We start from the raw sequence: 20,817 nt of genomic DNA, 5'->3' as shown, positions 1-20,817 counted from the left end.
TTCGTTATGTGATGTACAATAAAATCTCTTTTATTAGAAAAAAAAAAAACAATGAAATTTGGTGCGCTGTCAAACACTTCACCTTGATATCGAGTTAACAATAGGAATCATAGGACCCTAATAGGATCGGAGATCTACGATGCTTTTTTTTTTTTATACTGGATGCTTTTCAAAGCTATTGTTGCTGAAAAATCACATTCCATAAGTTCTAAACTGTCGGGTTTCGTAGTTTGTATAACACAAAGAAAATTAACAAAAAAAACAATTTTTTTTTATTATTATATTCGCCAAAATACCAAATTTTGAAAGAATGATATTTTAAAGTGCTACGAAATACTATTTACTTGTGAAAAACATTTCACAATCTGGTTACAAATTTCATAAATTGTTCTTAACATTAAAAATACAGACCTACATAGACTCACGGGACAATATTCAAGTGGAAATGAAATGATACAGTATATTGTATCCCACGACAATTATATCACAAATTATTATTAGTAGCCAAAAAAAAAAAAAAAAAATTGACAATTATATCACAAATTATTAGTAGCCAAAAAAAAAAAAAAAAAAAATTGCACGTTTCTAGGATGTAAGAAAACAAAAACTGACCTGTACAACTGTGTACACATTTTTGTGGAGCATTTTATTACACACATTTCATAAGTTATTAAATTAAGTGTTGTGCTCACCGGAGCCTAAAATAAACATTTACTGCTAGTCTATTTTAATTCGCTGGCTAGACATTCTATAAATTATAGAATCCCTGCCAGGATCCATGTTCCATATACCAACACTAATACCTAATACAGCGAGCACCATTAAGACACTAACAAACGTGACGATGGCAAAGGTCACCGGAAAATCCTTATTCCACTGATAGGATATGTTCCATTCGTTCTTTGGTTTGGGGGCCTAAGTTTGGGAGAGAAAAAAATGGAAAAAAGTAAGAAATAAAGCGATCCTTTTCTGTTATTTGCTTTCAGTCAGGTACAAAAAATAATAAATCTGATAATATAATATAATAAAATAAATCATTATATAAAATAAATAATATCATAAATTACAGATTTGACATTTAAAAGACAACGTTTGTTCAACAATGAATACGTAACCAATGAAGACTTCGTTGGAACAATGAATACTGAACCAACGAACTATATTATTACACCATGGCAGGGTTTATATTTTTATTATTATTATTTTTTTTTTTTGACCAATGCATTACGACGTGTTGCTTTTGAATGCATTGTCATATGCGAAAGATTAGAGTAAGTTAGCTTTATATATTACTAGTCGATCCAACACTAAATAATTTTGAACTGTTTTGAATCGCTAGTTAGGCTCTAACCCACCCACAATAACTGGGGGGGGGGGGAATCTACTGTCTGCGCCTGAGATTCGCTAACTGTGGCCGCAACCGGAGGACTTCAGAAAGTCCTTCAGCGGTCGACAGGAATCGGACCCAGACCTCTGCAACCGTGACAGTACACTGGAAAAACCACTATACTGTCGTGGAAGACCCTGCAAATGAATACCTTCTATATTTCTATGTAGTATTGCGCAGACCCAGTGTTAGACAGTGTTCATCTAATGAACATATACAGTAGAACCCGGATAAGAAGTTTTCCAAGGGACTGAAGGTTTAGAACTTCTTACGAGGGAAAACTTCTTAGATGGGAAAATGACCTTGGGGTATAAAATATTAATTACACAAATAAAAATGAAAAGATACACATACATAAGTTAACGATGATTTTTAAGTACTACAATATTTCAGAATTTATAAATATTTTATTCTGCCTATGGGAAACATTTTTAAACTGAGGATTTATAATTGCTTAACATTCTGCTCTTGATAAACTTATTACCAATTTGGAAGAATGAACTCCTTTGGAGTTTCAACATACCTTAAAAGGTCATAATTATAATAAAACAGAGCAACAATTCACTAAGTAATTCAGAACTGTTCACAACCATCAGAACTTAACGCTCACCGTGGTCTACGTGTCCAATTATGGATATCAATGAAAACAATTGCAATAGATCACTTTCATTTATTAAACTGTTTATACTAAAAAGGTTTTAGCGCTGAAAGCCCCAGACTACGGAAAATTCACTAATCGAACAAGTTAGTGCGTAGGACTATTTTAGTTGGTAGTAAACCACCGAAGTAGGTGAAATGACATCGTTTCTGTTAATATCTCATATTGTGAATGCCTTCACCATGAGTTGCACTAATATTGCACTACCTCCAATAAGCAACGCTTCGCCAATGGAGAAGACTAATGTTACTTATTCTCGGCGGATACCAACACCCAGTGTAGTGGTATCCGCCACCCAGGTGTGGTGGTATCCGCTGAGAATAAGTAACATTAGTCTTCTCCATTGGCAAAGCGGAGGTAGTGCAATATTGGAGGTAGTGCAATATTAGGGCAATCGTTGTGAGGGCATTCAGAATATGAGATACATGTATATCAAAAACGATGCCATTTCACCTAATACAGCGGTTTTTCTTTGAACTGAAATGATGCATGGCACTAACTTGTTCGATTACCAAATGTTTATATTGTTTAATATTAAAAATAAATAATTTCCGAATAATTTCTATATTTAAAAAAAGTATTAAGTGGGAAAACGTCATTATAACGATACACTGTGTATTCTTTATCACGAACTTTTTATGCGGGAAAATAATACATTACAACATATAGAGTTGGAATTGGGCCTTAAGAAACCAAACCTAATAGAGGGGAAAACTTCTTATGCGGGAATTTCTTATCCGGGTTCTATTGTATATGAAAGCACTGTATTGTCAAATTCGTCGGCAGAAGGAAATTTGTTCCCTCTACAAGAACGCTTTATAGTCATGTTATTCATCAGCTGAAAATCAACTCCTTCCAAGAACAGACAGTCTAACCTTGCGTTTCGCTATTAAAAATTCAATATACTCACCGACCAAAAAAAGAAACATTTTGCAAATGGCACTAACAGATAATTAGAAGTACGGTACGCAAATGTAAGTAGTCAAAAGGTATGATCACAAGTTCCGTGGTTACAGATAAATACTATACGCTTACCTGGAGTTTCTTAGTCAAATCGGGTCGTCAGTCATGAGAAAGGCAGGCGATATTGCCGGAGCACGCTTAGCAGGAGCCCCAATTGAGAAAACCAAGGAAATTCCTTCTGCCGATGAATCTGACAAATCAACAGAACTATGCGGCGGAAATTTAGGATTTGGCAGTCGTGTGCCTATACGAAAGTCGCTTCTTTCTGTAAAAAAACGGGTCATGTGTACCCTGTACGCACGAAAGGTGTTTTATATGAAAACCTCTGACGAAAGATGTGACACGCACGCTACTTACTCTACCGAATCATGGTTAGTGACTGCCTTAGTGTCATTTAGGAAGTGACGTAATTTGCGTTATTTCCGTTTTAGTTGGTGCCATCAAAGATCTTTTCACATCAAAAATTTGAAAGATTTGACCGGAGTGGTGTCACCTGTACCAACACTAGACTATAAGGTATGTTCGTGTCAGACGGCACCTGGGATTTCTCCCATCTCCGCTCCAACACTGGACTGTGGAACAATACCGTGTGGTGTGAAGAGTCTGGATTTACTTTCCCCCCACTAGTAGTAGGGTGAAAGTGTGATGAACCTCATGAAGCCATGCATCCAGAACGTCTCAAGTCAACCACCCAAGTAGCTGAAGGTCGTATCATGGAATGGAATATTCTCTCGGTATGGACTATCAACTCATACCGGTAGGTCGGGTTATTTCCAATGAATATCATTTTGTAGCATCAGATCAACTTCACCCTGCAATGCTTTATTTTTACCAGGATTGTGATGGATTCCTTCCAGGGAATGCAACTACCCAATGCAAAAATTGCATCTGAATAGTTCGATGAACATTCCCAAAGATTTCCAATATATACTCTATAATTCTCCAGATCTGAATCCTATTGAGAATAGTGGCATAGTGTTGAGGGTAAGGCGCCACCAGTGGTTCCCCACAACTGTACCATCGGTACTCTTGTGAGGTTAACAGAATTGTGTGTGTGTGTGTGTGTGTGGGAAGGGGTATACTATTGAGAATGCTGGGATAAGTTTTTTTTTTTTTTTCGTTTGTTTCTTGGAGGGGTTTTAGACGCATTAGCGACTTAAGCCGCATATATTATGTCCGTAAACTGCGTGTTTCCTGTGGTCGATCTGCCTGTTTGCTGGACTAAAAACCAGAGTTTCTGGGAGAGAAAACCATGCTACCTCACTTAAGAACAACTAACTTAGCCATATTGTGAAAAAGGCCCATAAAAATTCCTTCCATTATCGACGGGGTTCGAACTCATGTATTTTCCACCCGGTTTGGAGAGCGCGGCGATTCTACCAACTGTGCTACCACGAGAATATATGTTGGAAAGGGCAGTTCGGCTTCGCAGTTCTCTACCGACCACAATACAGCAGATGGCAAATATTCTGATGAAAGAATGGTCAAATCTGGAACTAAACTCCCTCAGACATCTAGTGGAATCTACGGCTTGACGTGAACGGGCTGTCGGGCAAAATGTAGCCCTACAAGATACTGACTAAAGGTTTCTAATTTTTTGGCCATTGAGTGTAAATATAGTAAGGTAGGAATTCAAAGTTAAAGTTTTGAACATCATAGTTCCAGATGAAGGTATTTTTATATTTCTTCTTTAATATTTTTATATGAAAAGCCAAGCACTCTCTGGCTAAACCATACCACTGACAAAACAACTGTTGAACTTAAATATATAGTTCTGTATATTTTAATAGTTCAACAGTTGTTTTGTTTTGTCAGTGGTGCTATACATTTTAATAGTTCAACAGTTGTTTTGTCAGTGGTATGGTTTTGCCATGTGAGCGCTTGGCTTTGTCTTATTGTTTTTCACTGCATAAGGACCATCGTTATTCAAATCCATTGCATTCGCGGTTCGATCTTTGGATCGTTTCGTCTTTGCATGGATTTGTCTAACGCTCGAAACGCAGTGATTCCCTGACTATTATTGGCCCTATGGTCGCGATGTCAGACGGGGCGTAATGGTCAGTCTGTTTTATTTTTATTTCATTTGGTCCAGTATTGTAGGTGGTTTACATCTCCATCCTTTCTGATATTTCACATAATTCGGACCTGGTCCAGCAATGGGAGGGGGGCATTAAATTTTAATTAATTGGCTTTCGAATTTATTTCGTATATTTAGGCTTTTCTAAATTATTAGGAGTGTTAAGTCATAATGATCACAATAATGAAGAACATGTTTCCAATCCTCAACCTGTCGCGCATATATACACAAATTTGAATTCTTTAGTCCCAATGCGAACGATTTATCATTAATCGTGTCCTGTGATTAAAAACGATGTAAACAAGCTCAATAAAAACTATTTCCTCTTCTTTTTATTAATAAGAAAAGCTACTTCAGGGACAAAGCTAAAAGGGCAGTAGAAGCGGTGTTCCAAACTCGTTTGCCAGATGTTGATCAATTCCAACATATTAAATTTTCCTTTTTAATGTCATTGTTAAGATATTCCTAAAAATTCCGTAGGGATTTTCTTCCTGTTACGGTTTGTTTGTTATTTGGTTTTTAGGAGCATTAGCAACTAAGGCCATATTGCTCCGGGATATGCGGTGGTCATTCCCTGACTTTTCCGCATCCTCCGTATTTGGTGGTGACGGGCTCGAACCCCGGTCTAATCAAGAAGCATGTGCTACGCACTGCTGCTCCTTCTCACCTGGCTATGGAGGCGCCTCCTGTTACGGTAAGCTAATCCTCGAAAGGCAACGTGCAAATCCAATGGCATTATTTCACCCAAGACCTGCAAGGCAGCAGAAGAAACTGTGCGACAAACTCCAAGAACAGATAAAAGCATACATCTTTGGAGAGATATTAGCTTTTCTTGAAAATTTCACAAAAATTTTCAAGAAAAGCTACAAGAAAACCTGATTTCATATGCAGCTAGATGCATATGAAATCAGGGAGGGAAAAGAGCGTGATAGCAGAGTTAGTTTTTTTTTTTGGGACAGGTCCCAGGCAAGTTTAGATATTCTGATTAAGACAGCAGTAAAGTTGTTAACTTTCTGCTGAAGGTGTGACGGAAATTTAACCAGTCATCAATTAGAATACCAAGGAATTTAATCTTTGGAACAACGGGTAACTTAAGACTTGATTTTTTTTATCCGAGGTCTATTGCTGTTTAGTCTATTCTTAAAAATGGGCATCTTTGTTTTTTTCGGCTAATATTTAATTTATTTAGTTTGATCCAATTAACTATGTAATTTTAAACATGGTTAGCCTGAACTTCCAAAGCAGATCTGGATAAACCACAGATAAAAATGGTCAAGTCATCTGCATAGGCGTTGATATGAGTCTTAGAGAAGATACCACACAGCCATTCATTCAAAACAATATTTCAAATAAGTATAGGTATATTTACCTATTTGAATGAATTCTTTTGAATGTTTCATTTTGAATTCATTCATTTTGAATGAATGGTTGTGTGGTATCTTCTCTAAGATTCATATCATCGCCTATGCAGATGACTTGACCATTTTCATCTGCGGTTTATCCAGATCTGCTTTGGAAGTTCAGGCTAATCATGTTTAAATTCATTCAAAACAATATTTCAAATGAAGGATCCCAGGTTAGAACCCTAGGGACATCTGCTAGAATAGGGGTGGACAACCTCCGACTGGCGAACGTGCATATTCCGGCCGGCGGTCGTTTTCAAAATATAATAAACCGCCAGCAGAAGAAAATGAGAAAATAATTTCTGGAATTCTCAACATGAATTTTATAAAAGTTTGAACCGAAAAGAATTTCCACTGGTGATAGATAATGCAAAGAAAATTCTGTCATTATATGGAAGCAAACACAGATGTGAACAATTTTTTTTCAAAAATGACATTTATAAAATCATAAACTGGTCCCGAATTTCTTACGTAAATTTAGAAAATACTCTGCGCATTGCTATTATTGCATAATTTGAGTAAATCGACAAATATCGATTCAAAAAAATAAACAGTATTAAATCTCTCATTGAATATTATAAAAATCAAATATTGCAATTTTTGTTACTGGACTTGTAATTTGTATTTTGTTACTAATTGTATTTTTATAAATTTTATCTTGAATTGATATTTCATTTTTCTTATTAATAAAACTAATTATATGTACGGGTATGTATAAATATTATAACAAATAACAACTATTTATGACATTTTTTTTCATTATACACCATTTTAATAATCCTAAAAATTGTGGAAAACTAAAAAAAAAAAAAAAAATTTTGGCTCACATGTACCACAGACATTTTATTTGGCCCTGCCATTTAAAAAGGTTGCCACCCCCTGACGCTGCTCTAGAAATATCACGGGTAACATGCTGGAATTTAGATTTGAGAATAACATTCCTATTCTGTTAATAATTTCTAACAATTCTGAAATCTGTATAGAGCAACCAGCTACTCTAAGACGCTCTAGGTCGTTCTCCCACCAGAGGGAATCAAACGCGCCTTCGAAGACCACAGATATGCCAAGCTCATATTTAGAAAGAGAAAACTCAATATGAAATTGCAAGTCTACAATTGCATCTTCGTAGGACCTGCCAGTACAAAGCCGTTTGTCTTGGAGAAAGTAGATCTTGAGAGATGAGTAGAGTTTGGATTCTCGGTGTAATTAGGCGTTCCAGCAGCTTATCTAAATCTGCTAATAAAGCTATAGGCCTAAAATATTAACCTCAGAAGGGGATTTATTTGGCTACTTAATAAATTTGATTAAAGCTGCCTTATAGATACTACGGAAAGGCCCTCATGGAGACACTTATTAAATAACAATAACAAATGTTGTGGTTGAAGTTTGTAGAGTGAATAATGAATATATTAATGAATATATATAATATTCATATGAATATTATATAATATATAAAAATAATGAATATATAATATATAAAAATAATGAATATATTTTCTAATGTCATCTGTAAAAGATGGAGTAGTATTCTCGGAATGACATGTGAGATTGGCACCAGAGACAGAAGAATGTTCAGGTAGGGTGATCAAGAGAAAAAAGGCAATCCAGCATGGTTTCTACAGTATTTTGACAGTAATTTCGATGTAATTGATCAAAACAGTTTGAGAACGCATCTGGAGAGTGGATTTTATTACGGGTAATTTTTATAAATCAGCCACATTGATTGGAGTTTCCCGCAGAACGTATTAAATTTAATACGTTCAAATTTAATATAAGCTTGCGGATCGAAATCTTAACATGAGTTTTAAGATTACGGTAGATATTTTTTATATACTTATATTTTTCCTGCGACCAATGTCGTCGACGTCGATATTTGCATCGAGCCTTATGAACGTCTTTACGAAGGACAGCTAAATCTCGATTCCAGGGAAACATTTTCAGTGTTAATTTTCTTTTTAGAAGCATTAATTATAGAATCCTGTATGGAGGATACAGATGTAAGAAAAAAATAAAATAAAAAAACTGACTCGAGTAAATAATACAAAGGTCTTTGAGATAACAGAAGAGGAGAAAATGCAGTATGTACTGGAACCTAAGAACAAGTTTGAGCTTCTGCAAGACTGTTCAGGACCAAGATATCGATTACGAATATTACAACTTTCTGAAAGTGATAAAGCCCAAGAAACCTATAAGTAAAAAGAAATCAAAAGAAAAAATTTGTCAAGAAATACTTGTCATGATAAACCGAAGACGACAAATCAAGAGCAAGATAAATACTGACAAGGAGAAAATTGAGTATACTAAGTTATGCAAAGCCATTACAGACTCAGGGAGGACATAAGATTTAACACAAGAAAAGTAGAAAAGCATTAAGGGAAAACAAATGACTTAAATCAAAAGCCATGATCAGTAATACAGAAAGACAAATGATACTGAAACTGAAGAATACCAATCGTGTACTTATAAATAGCAGAAGACTACTATAGAGAATTATACAAGGAGTGAGGGAATGATGCCAGCAGTGGGGAAGATGGATCGCAAATTAGTAACACATACGACATACCCGATATTCTTCCTGATGAGGTAGAACACGCATTGAAGAAAATGAAGAATCAGCAAGCCCAAGGGAAGATGAAGTTACTGTAGAGTTGTTAAAATTGGGATGAAGAGACATAACACAAAAACTGGCAAGACTTCACAAAAATGCATTAGAAAAGGTGTGATTGCCTTATTCCACTCCTTAGGCATCATTCCTAAGGAGTGGAATAAGGCAATCAAGTTTTGCTGCATAAGAAAGGAGATAAATCAGAAATTATAGACCAATTAGCTTGTTAGCCCACATCTACAAGTTGTTCACAAGGGTCATTAACAGATTAGAAAGAATACTTGATGAGAATCAATCGAAAGAGCAAGCTGGCTTTAGGACAGGATTCTCAACTATGGATCACCTTCACGTAAATCACAGCTAATGGAGAAAGCAAATGAATATAAAACACCATTATGCCTGGAATTTGTGGATTATGAAAAGGCATTTGATTCCATACAGCATAAGGCTGTTTGGTTTTTAGGAGCATTAGCAGCTTAGGCCATATTACTCCGGGATATGCGGTGGTCATTCCCTGACCTTTCCGCATCATCCATATTTGGTGGTGACGGGCTCGAACCCCGGTCTAATCAAGAAGCGTGTGCTACGCACTGCTGCTCCTTCCCACCTGGCTACGGAGGCGCCCAGCATAAGGCAATGCTTCGAGCTCTGGAAAGACAAGGCATAGATACCACATATTATGATTTTGAAGAAAATATATGAGAATACTACCGCATTTATTAGACTAGACAAAGACAGTAGGAAATTTAAAATTAAGAAAGGAGTTCGACAAGGAGATAATATCTCCGAAGTCGTTTACTGCTGCCCTTGAGGAAGCTTTCAGAAGGTTAGACTGGTCGCAGAAAGGAGTCAATGTGAATGGAGAGTACCTAAACCATTTACAGATGACATTGCGGTCATAAGCAACGATCCCAAAGAATTAGAGGAAAATCTTAGTTATGCAGAGATAGTAAGGATTTTGGACTAAAGATGAATATGGCTAAAACAAAAGTAATGATGAACAAGTATATAATAATGATTGAAGGAGCAGTAATTGAAAAGATAGAGTCATATACTTATCTGGGACAAGTCATTGGCTGTAATAATGAACCAATGTATATTCCCATCATGACTTATGGAAGTGAAACTTGGGCACTTACCAAAAGAATGGAAGAGATGCTGAGAACGACACAGCGAAGAATGGAACGAATTATATTGGAAATCAGACTGTTAGATAAGAGAAACACATGGATTAGGCAGCAAACTGCCTAATCCATTTAGTTTTGATAAGAATGTCCTAATCCATAAAGGACATTCTTATCAAAACTAAAGAACTAAAATGGTCTTGGGCAGAACACATAGCTCGAAGACATGATGACGGATGGACTAAGAAAATAACAGAATGGCACCCAAGAGAAGCTACATGAAAACCTGGAAGACAGCGACGGAGATGGGCAAATGAAATTCATGAATTTGTGGGTAGTAAATGGATGGCCATTGCACAAAACAGAAGGAACTGAAAAGTTTCTGGAAAGGCCTTCATCCCGCAGTGGATTGAAAATGGCTGATGAGGTATGAAGGAAGCAAGGTCAATGGCAGAAAATGAAGTCAAAAGACCAGTATGTTACAGTGGAAAATCATTTTTAATATGTTTCAAAATTTTACCACCTGATTTTTTAATAGAAAATCAGATGAGCACAAGAGAATAAACTGATTAATAAACATGTCAGTGGTACCATGGAGATTGAATCTGATTACCCTGTGATTCCAACACAGTCCAATCAGTAATAATCATTGAATCAAAAACACGATCAAGAAGATTATGCCTAGTCAAGGTATCGACGTTAGTTTCTCCGACAAGCCTGGTGTATGTATACGGTTGGCCTGGTTGATTCATAACAGATAGGTTATGTGCAGTAATAAATTCAACTATTAGTCTACCTCGCTTATCAACAAAATCACTGTACAAGATGTAATTATATTTGAATGGCTTAAAGGGTTAAGTCCAAGTAATTTAGGGAGTAGTTGAAGTGCAGTAGACGGAAAATAAGTAAAATTTATTAGGAAAATAAATGCACAAGGCACAATTCCTTATGGGTTTAAGTAATTAACAATGTAATATCGGTGTAAATACACCTTAGTTAACCAATAAATTTGAACTACGTATGCAGCATAATAGGCATCGTTTTAATTGTATTTCATATTGTTGTTGCCTTCACAACGAGATAGCTGCTATTGCATTACTTCAAATAAATAACGCTTCTCTAGTAGAGAAGATTGCTGTTATTTATTTTCAGCGGATACCACCACCCAGACCATTGTTTCGAAGCTAGTGGGCTTCATCATCAGTGCCATCATCAGAAGGCATCCACAATATGAGATACAATTAAAACGATGCTTATTACGCTACATACGGGTTTCAAATTTATGGGTTAACTATGGTGTATTTACACCGATATTATATAGTAAAATTTATTACAGACTATAATTATAGTTACATCAATAACTGTTATTTATTACTAAAATACAAGTCTTGGGATTCTCTTCAGCAGAGTAAATTAATAATGAACGAAGTGAATATCCACCATAATTTGAAATACTGTACTGTATTTTGTACTACTTCAGCCACATATAGTTCCAGAACAGTTACAATATCAATAGTGATCTTCTGAGCTAAACAGATAGCACTTGGTAATGACCGCAAGGGGATTGAAGTTTCTGGGCACTCCAACCAAAAATATCTTATCCAAACAAACAAGGAGTTTACAGATATGAAGTTTACAACATAACGTTAACCCAGTTAATCAAATATGAAGGTCTTGTTTCTGTTTTTAAATCTAGAAATTTAAATCTTTAAGTACTGTTTCATTTCTCCAAGTGAAACTCCAAAGTCTATTAAATTCTTATTACTGTATATATACGTTCTAGGATGCCATCTTTTGTCATGTCTTTAGACATATCATACACCAAAATTGTTGGGTTAGATACCGTCTCAAATTCTCTAATGAATATTTGAAGAAAGTCTACATTATAAGTTTCTGAAGAAGAAACGCAATATAAATCGTTTTTAAATGATGTCTCAAGGATACACCCTTGTTTCTAGCTAGTCTTAAGAATTTAATTTCTTTGAAATTTTTAAAGCCTTTCTTTAGAGTACTGATGACAGTCTCTAAACTGACTAGATTTGAGTTCGCTGGTAGCAGAAGCTTTCAAGATGATTATATTCATAATTTCAAGATTATGATATTCCTTTGGATGATTAATTTCCATAGACAATCAGTTTTCGTGTCAGAAAGATGAGGAATAAAATTACTCTGGCTTGTCAGCTAAATTCTTCTGAAGAGCCTGGGCAAAAGAGGTCATTGTGGGATGCTGTTTTTAGACTTCCTGAGTAAACTGTCTGAAAAGCATGAGAGTCTATAAATTTGTCAAAAAGTTTTGCTCTAATTAATAGTTCCTCATTACGAGCAATCAGCCTTTCATAAACGATGAGCAAAGCTGTTGTGATGGTTTCAAAAGTTAACGGCAGTTTTGGTAATCAGGTTAGATTAGCATTAGTAGAGGCATATGATGCAAGGAAGCAAGCTTATACAGCAACAGCCGAAAAAAAAAAAAAAAACCCTTCCCATTTCACTCATCCATTCGCTCCATATGTTTGTCTAGTTCTGCCTTGAGTTTATTTAAGATGTCCACTTCTAAAACGACAGATGGAAGTTTGTTCCAGAAATCAACCACCCCACTGGCTAAAGACAAATTTCCGCACATCTATTTTACAACTTTCCTCAATTTGAATTTACGTCCCCTCAGGCGATTAATCTGGGCAAGAACAAGAATTCCATCAGCCTTGAGCTTGCTCATACCAAGGCCTTATAAACCTCAATCAGATCACCTCGCAGGTGACTAGTCTCTAGTTTCAAGCGAAATTGCCTCATACATGGACGAGACAATCAGGGCATTCAACTTTTTTCTTATTATTCTCCGTTATAACATTTGTTTCCAGCAGATCTCATAAAATAAGAGGAAGGGTAAGTTTATAAGTCCCAGAAAAAAAGTGTAGAGGGACTGCTTAAAAGAAAAATTTCTAAGGTATTTTATTTAATTTTTTCAGATATTTCTTGTAGAAAGGATAAGAGATATATAGCTTGGAATGCGCCGCACGGTACATTCTACAGTTATTCCAAATGTAGAATAACTGCCCACTGGTATTCTTTGACAAACGTCCTCGCTGTTTCACACGCCACCGGAAGTTATACAGGGTGTCTGAAAAACACACGGCATAACTTCAGGAATGAGTTCCTCATATGTAGATATAAAAATATTTTATATCAACATAGTTACGGAAATGCTTGGTTCCCGAGTTATTAACCGGAATGCCTTATCTCCTGCAGGTGATTTCCTTCATCACAAGGTACTGACAGAATCTGGTGGTTTTCCATTCCGACCATGTATTCAAATCAGGAGCAAGCGGATATGCGCTTTATGTACGGTTTGGCGGACGACAATGCTCTGGAAGCTCGTCGTTTGTACCACGAAAGGTTCCCAGAACGAAGATGTCCATACAGGAAAACGTTTGAAGGTATCCATCGCCGCCTTTGTGAACATGGGGACCTTTACACTTCGTGCTGCCGACAGAGGACGACCAAGATCTACAATACCTGAAGTAGAGGGGGAGATTTTGGATGTTGTGTATGCCACTCCTGGAATCAGCACACGCAGAATAGCAATGCAACTGGCTGTTCAACGTTCGACTATTTGGAGAGTGTTGCAAAAACACCAACTGTATCCTTACCATCTGCAACGGGTACAGGCCTTGTCACCAGCAGATTACCCTGCGCGAGTAATGTTCTGCCAGTGGTTCTTGCAGCAGTGTGGTACAATCAGCATGTATGGGCTGAGGAAAAGCCACATGCAATTCTTCCATCACATCACCAACAGCGGTTCAGCCTCAACATCTGGGCGGATGTTTTTGGTGATAAGTTATTTGGGCCCCATGTACTTCCAAACAAACTCACAGGGCAGGCGTACAGAAACTTTCTGGGAAACAACATGCCTGATTTCTTGGACGACACGCCACTGATCATTCGTCAACAAGCACACTTCATGCACGATGGCGCTCCCGCACATTTCTGCCACCTAGCCCGCAATTATCTGAATCGAAGGTTTCCTGGTCGGTGGATAGGAAGAGGTGGACCAACTGCAGTTATTCTACAGTTATTCCAAATGTAGAATTTTAATTTTCGCTGCATCAGGACCACCGCTATTCAAGTCCTCTGCATGGGCGGTTCGATCTGGGGATCGGGTGGCGGACTGATCTTTCGATCGACTCGCCTTTGCGGCGATTTGTCTGGCGATCGAAATGCAGCAATTCTTTGACCATTAATGGCCTTGTGGTCCTCTGTTGAGATGGGGTGTAATGGTCAGTCTATTTTTGGTTTATTTTTGTTTTATTTTATTGTAGTGGTATCTCTGTTGGTGATATTTCACCAACAGGTATATCTCTGTTGGTGATATTTCACCAACAGGTATATCTCTGTTGGTGATATTTCACATAAATTTGGACCTGGTGCCTCAGAGGGGGCGCCATTTAATTTATATTTAATTGGCTTTCGAAATTTAATGGATTATTTTATTATCTTTACATTTAGATGTTCTAAATTAGCTTACAGTTTCTGCTGCAATATTTTTACTCTAGTTACCCCTCTCTTCCCTCCCTGTTGGTTTATCGTTATGTTTAATTTTGGTTATTTTCGCTCTTGTCTCGCCATACTGCTGGTATTATTTTTATTTATTTATTTTTTAATTCCTATCCTAATTTATTTCTATGGTTTTATTTCAAGCACCATGTAGAGGAATATGCTTTTTGCTGCCTCTGATGTTTGCTGTACCTTTTTATTTTATTTTTATTATGAAAGATTCAGTTTCTAACTATTTTAAACGTTATTCAAATATATATATATATATATATATATATACACACACACACACACACACACACACAGGGAAAGTATGGGGCATATATGCTCACCCCGGTTGAAAACCGCTGCCTAGACATTATATTAAAAAAAAAAAAAAAGACTGAGCTGTGGGTACTGAAATATATGCTTATTCAAAATATTTACCGATATATATATATATTAAAAATATATATGTTATATGATAGTTATTACAATAATATAATTATAAAATTACATTTCATAATACAAATTATATATATATATATACAGTATATAATAATTTTAATCTTTATATAGACATAGTAAGTAAATATCAATTACAGATCACCACAAAATTAAAAATATACTGTACACCTTTTTATAATGAAATAAACATATAAATTTTTAAAAAAAATAGTAATAGGTTTAAGTAACTTAAAACCAAATTACGTGGCATCCTGGAATGTTGTTGCGGCACCCCAATTGAAAACCACTGCCCTAGACATAACATTACAAAAAAATGACTGAGCTGTGGGTACTCAAATATATGCTTTTTCAAAACATTTACCGTTAAGAAACTTCGCTATTCTAAGCGAAAACCAAAATAAAGAGGAAGTGAAAAAATAATAATGATAACACACTTCGTCATTCGCACATCTCTAATTCATCAGAACCACGATAAAAGTGTAAAAATATTAACTCCACCACTTCGAGAAAAGAAAGTGTAGAGCCTTGAATAACAAGTAATGTTTGCAGGCATGACAAAATGACCTAACTGGCACACTTCTGCAGGCAATGGCAACGATATTTCAAGAGCAATTGTTTATCGCCAGTAGTGTGGAATGACAATAGAAGTTGATCAAATTATACGACAGGGGTAAGATATAAACGACAAACATACTTCATCAATTTTGTGCGTCACTGGTGCGTTTTTATAGTCCATTGTGCGGGCGCTTAAGCAACCAATGCGATAACAAACGGCAGTCACAGTAGTCCAGAAGCGCAGAGGGTGGTCATCACTAACAAGATTGTGTGCCTTCCAATAAATGCCATCTCCTAAAGCAGTCTACGGTTAGGGTGTAAATTTATAGGCTCAGACAAAGCAACAATGCTTAAACAATATCCAACGTTTTAATTGTGATGGATAAAATACACGGCACGGAACGCTAAACAAGACTTGAAACTTACTTGTAATAGAGTGATATATAAGAAATACATATTTTCTATATTTTTAATACTTTGTCACTATTACTATAGTTGCATTCTTAATTCACCGAAGAAGGAAGAGCTGGAGAGAGATGGCAACTTGCTGCAGTGCCAATAGGAAGAGAGTTGTGCAAAATTCGCATTCCCCCCGCCCCAAACTTTTGGAATATAAAGTTATTTATTCATCGGAATTTAGTTATTTTTATTCATAATTTAACGGGAGTATCTTTTATTTGTTTTTATTTATATATATATATATATTTTTTTTTTTTTTTTTTTTGTGGAATTCATTAGTATTTTAAGCAAGCTACGTTGTTTAGTTCGCCGTTTGAGAGTCCCAATTAAAATCTAACGTGAATACTAATGGCAAATGAAAACGTACATATGATTTTATATTTTTGAGTATCAGTTATTATTATCACATAAATAATACAAGCTTTATTAGAAAAGTGTTCGCTATTTCCCTAGGAACAGTGTCCTCTAATAAACACAATCTGGATAATAGCAGTTCGCGCTTAGCTTGTATCGAAAGTGAATCACCCAGCAGGTCACTATATACTTGAGTATTGAGGAAACCTCCGGTTTTATTTTTCTTAAGGCTTGTTCTTTGATTTTAATTTTTTTTTAATAACAGAATACTCTGGAATGGTTAAGAAACTGGCAGAACAGTAAATCTATAAAACGTTATTTCATTCATTTTCTCTCAAGCACAAGAAATGAAATACAGTAAACTCATTAAAATTCGGACCCCTCGGGAGTTCAGGTGTCGGATTTCAAAATTTTCCTGATTTTATATTGTTGGTATAGTGTACCTAACGGAACGGCCACCGTAGCCGAGTGGGCAGGAGCAGGAGTGCAGTAACACACGCTCTTTGAGTAGACCGGGGTTCAAGCCCCTGACTGCTGAATAAGGTCGATCTGCCAACCCGCACTGGACCAGCGTGGCAGATTATGGTCCATTTCAATCAACATGAGTTGTTGAGGAGGCTTCCATCCTGCAGTGGGTTGATAATGGCTGCACTTTACTTTTACTTTTTTACCTAGCGGACTCAACAGTTTCGGAGGGTGGGTCACATTTAAACAAACTTTAACCACGAACAACCGAACTTATTTACATCTGCAAACGTTTACCATAATTATCTTGTTTACTCATCTGTTTTTGCAGCCAAGCAGGATTTAAACTGCATGAATAATTCAATGATCTTAATTCTCAGAACAAACTTGCTTTTGCAACGAGTTGCGGTGGTAATGCACTACTTTTAGCAGATAGCTTTAATTACATATTCAAACTTGGAAACTGATTCCATATACAGTATGAAAGTTCATAGAACATCTACACAACTAAGTTGTCTGCACATTGTCACTAGAGATAACCTGCTACCTAATTAGGGACAAATTAGTCCTCACAGTCATAGCAATTTCATCATAGCATATGATTGCTATGATCATAGCAATCAAAGCTGTCATAGCAATTCCATCTTTTAAACAAATGGCCAATAACCTTTTGGAAAGACCAAAATGTTTAAAAGTATTTCACACAAGTATCACCTTCTACTCATCCACACATTCGAATAAAAATAAAGAACAATAATAATGTACTTGAAAAATGGCATTAAATAAACAGTAAGTAATTACAGTTCTGACTTATAAAGAAATACTATATGCCATAACATAACAAATACAGCAAATTCCTGATACAGTTAAGGTTGAACTTAACAAGGTGATGTACCAAGGCACTTAAAAATGAAATAAATAAATATTTATTTCATTACCAAGATAAGAAACAAAGAGTGAAGGTCATATAGTAGGCTAAGCTACCTCCACGGCCAGTTGTTGGCCCAGGAATTAGCATACAAGACAGTAGGGCTGACCACAGTCCGGTGCTTAGCGTCATCACTGCAGGATGAAGGCCTCTCCAGCAACTTTCCAGTTCCTTCTGTTTTGTGCAATTGCCATCCATTTACTACCCACAAACTCATGAATTTCATCTATCCATCTCCGCCGTTGTCTTTCAGGTTTTTTCCTAGCTTCTCTTCAGTAGCATTCTGTTATTTTCTTAGTCCATCTGTCATCGTGTCTTCGAGCTACGTGTCCTGCCCAAGACCATTTTAGTTCTTTAGTTTTGATAAGAATGTCCTTTCCTTTACTTGAGTTTGCTGCCATCCATGTGTTTCTCTTCTTATATAACAGTCTGATTCCCAATATAACTCGTTCCATTCTTCGCTGTGTAGTTCTCAGCTTCTCTTCCATTCTTTTGGTGAGTGCCCAAGTTTCACTTCCATAAGTCATGGTGGGGAGTATACTTTGGTTCATTGTTTTACGTTTCAGACAAACTGGGATATTGCTCTTCAGTATGCGACTATATTTTCTGAATGCTATCCATTCAAAATTTATTCTTCTCTTGACTTCCAGGCATTTATCATTATTACAGCTAATAAACTTGTCCCAGATAAGTATATGACTCCGCCTTTTCAATTACTGCTCCTTCAATCATTATGTCCCTTTCTGTAGCGTACTTGTTCATCATTACTTTTGTTTTAGCCATATTCATCTTTAGTCCAAAATCCTTACTAACTGTGCATAACTGATTAAGATTTTCCTCTAATTCTTTGGGATCGTGGCTTATGACCACAATGTCATCTGCAAATCGTAAATAGTTTAGGTACTCCCCATTCACATTGACTCCTTTCTGCGACTAGTCTAATCTTCTGAAAGCTTCCTCAAGGGCAGAAGTAAACAACTTCGGAGATATTATCTCCTTGTCGAACTCCTTTCTCGATTTTAAATTTCCTATTGTCTTTGTCTAGTCTAGTCTAATAAAGGAGGTAGCGTTCTCATATATTTTCTTCAAAATCATAATATATGGGGTATCTATGTCTTGTCTTTCCAGTGCCCGAAACATTGCCTTATGCTGTATGAAGTCAAATGTCTTTTCATAGTCCACAAATGCCAGGCATAATGGTGTTTTATATTAATTTGCTTTCTCCATTAGCTGTGATATTACGTGAAGGTGATCCATAGTTGAGAATCCTGTCCTAAAGCCAGCTTGCTCTTTCGGTTGATTCTCATCAAGTATTCTTTCTAATCTGTTAGTAATGACCCTTGTGAACAACTTGTAGATGTGGGATAACAAGTTAATTGGTCTATAATTTCCAATTTCTGATTTATCTCCTTTCTTATGCAGCAAAACTATGATTGCATTATTCCACTGCTTAGGCGTCACGCCTTTTCTAATGCACTTTGTGAAGAGCCTTGCCAGTTTTTGTGTTATGTCTCTTCCTCCCAATTTTAACAACTCTACAGTAACTTCCTCTTCCCCCGGCACTTTCTGATTCTTCATTTTCTTCAATGCATGTTCTATCTCATCAGGAAGAATATCGGGTATGTCGTATGTGTTGCTAATTTGCGATCCATCTTTCCCACTGCTGGCATCATTTCCTCGCTCCTTGTATAATTCTCTATAGTAGTCTTCTGCTATTTGAATTATGCCTTCTCTGCTATTTATAAGTACATCATTGCTATTCTTTAGTTTCAGTATCATTTGTCTTTCTGTATTACTGCTCATGGCTTTTGATTTAAGTCCTTTGTTTTCCCTTAATGCTTGTTCTACTTTTCTTGTGTTAAATCTTCTTATGTCCTCTCTGAGTTTCTTTCTAATGGCTTTTCATAACTCAGTATACTCAATTTTCTCCTTGTCAGTGTTTATCTTGCTCTTCATTTGTCACCTTCGGTTCATCATAACAAGTGTTTCTTGACTAATTTTTTCTTCTTTGGATTTCTTTTTCCCTATAGGTTTCTTGGGCTTTATCACTTTCAGAAAGTTGTAATATTCGTCATCGATATCTTGGTCCTGAACAGTCTTGCAGAAGCTCAAACTTGTTCTTAAGTTCCAGTACATACTGCATTTTCTCCTCTTCTGTTATCTCAAAGATCTTTGTAATATTTACTAGAGTCAGTTTTTTTCCTTTCCTACATCTATATCAAGCGTACATCTTATCATTCTGTGATCACTTCCAACATTTACCTTATTCAGGACGGTAACATCATTCACGATATATCTTCTGTTAGTGAGATGAAGTCGATTTCATTAGTTGTTAATCCATTTGGACTCTTCCATGTCCACTTTCTGTTCACCCTTTTCTTGGAAAAAAAGTGTTCATTACTGACAATCCTTGAGATTCTGCAATTTCCTCAAGTCTTTCACCAATTCCAAAATTTCCTATAGTTCCCCTTTCTGCGCTGTTTTGTCTTTTTCCAACCTTAACATTGAAGTCTCCCATAATAAGTGGAGTCGGTTTTGTGCTCATCTAGAAGACTCAATTTCGGTGTACATTTCTTCAACCTCTTCGTCATCATGGCTCTATGTTGGTGCATAAATCATTATAACCTTTAGCTTGTACCTCTTAGAAATCTTGAGTATTAGTCTTGACACCCTTGGTGATGTACTTTTGAATTCCAAAATGTTGCTTTTTATATCTTTATGGACCAGAAACCAAACTCCTCCTTCGCTTCTTTCACTGTTTCCATTGGTGTACAGCAGATTTCCACTTGATAAACTTATAAGTGATTCATTTCTTCTTCTTGTTTCAGCCAAACTGATGATATT

General features: G+C 36.2%; 1 protein-coding gene across 1 annotated transcript in view; it reads right to left on the bottom strand.

The window, feature by feature from the left end:
* Nucleotides 1-625: 625 nt before the first annotated feature.
* The window catches only part of ATP6AP2 (ATPase H(+)-transporting accessory protein 2), a 109,765-nt gene continuing 89,573 nt past the window's right edge, over nucleotides 626-20,817 (bottom strand). Inside the window, exon 8 of the mRNA XM_090377069.1 lies at nucleotides 626-915. Within this exon, the coding sequence (XP_090233195.1) occupies nucleotides 718-915 (198 nt within the window). The 3' untranslated portion in view covers nucleotides 626-717. The remainder of the gene's footprint in view (nucleotides 916-20,817) is intronic.

The sequence above is a fragment of the Mastigoproctus giganteus genome, chromosome 7, assembly GCF_048544385.1.
Source record: "Mastigoproctus giganteus isolate SK-2022 chromosome 7, ASM4854438v1, whole genome shotgun sequence".
In the NCBI taxonomy this organism is placed as follows: Eukaryota; Metazoa; Arthropoda; class Arachnida; order Uropygi; family Thelyphonidae; genus Mastigoproctus; species Mastigoproctus giganteus.
Note: the sequence above shows the minus strand (reverse complement) of the source record. Positions and strands in the feature narration are given on the sequence as shown.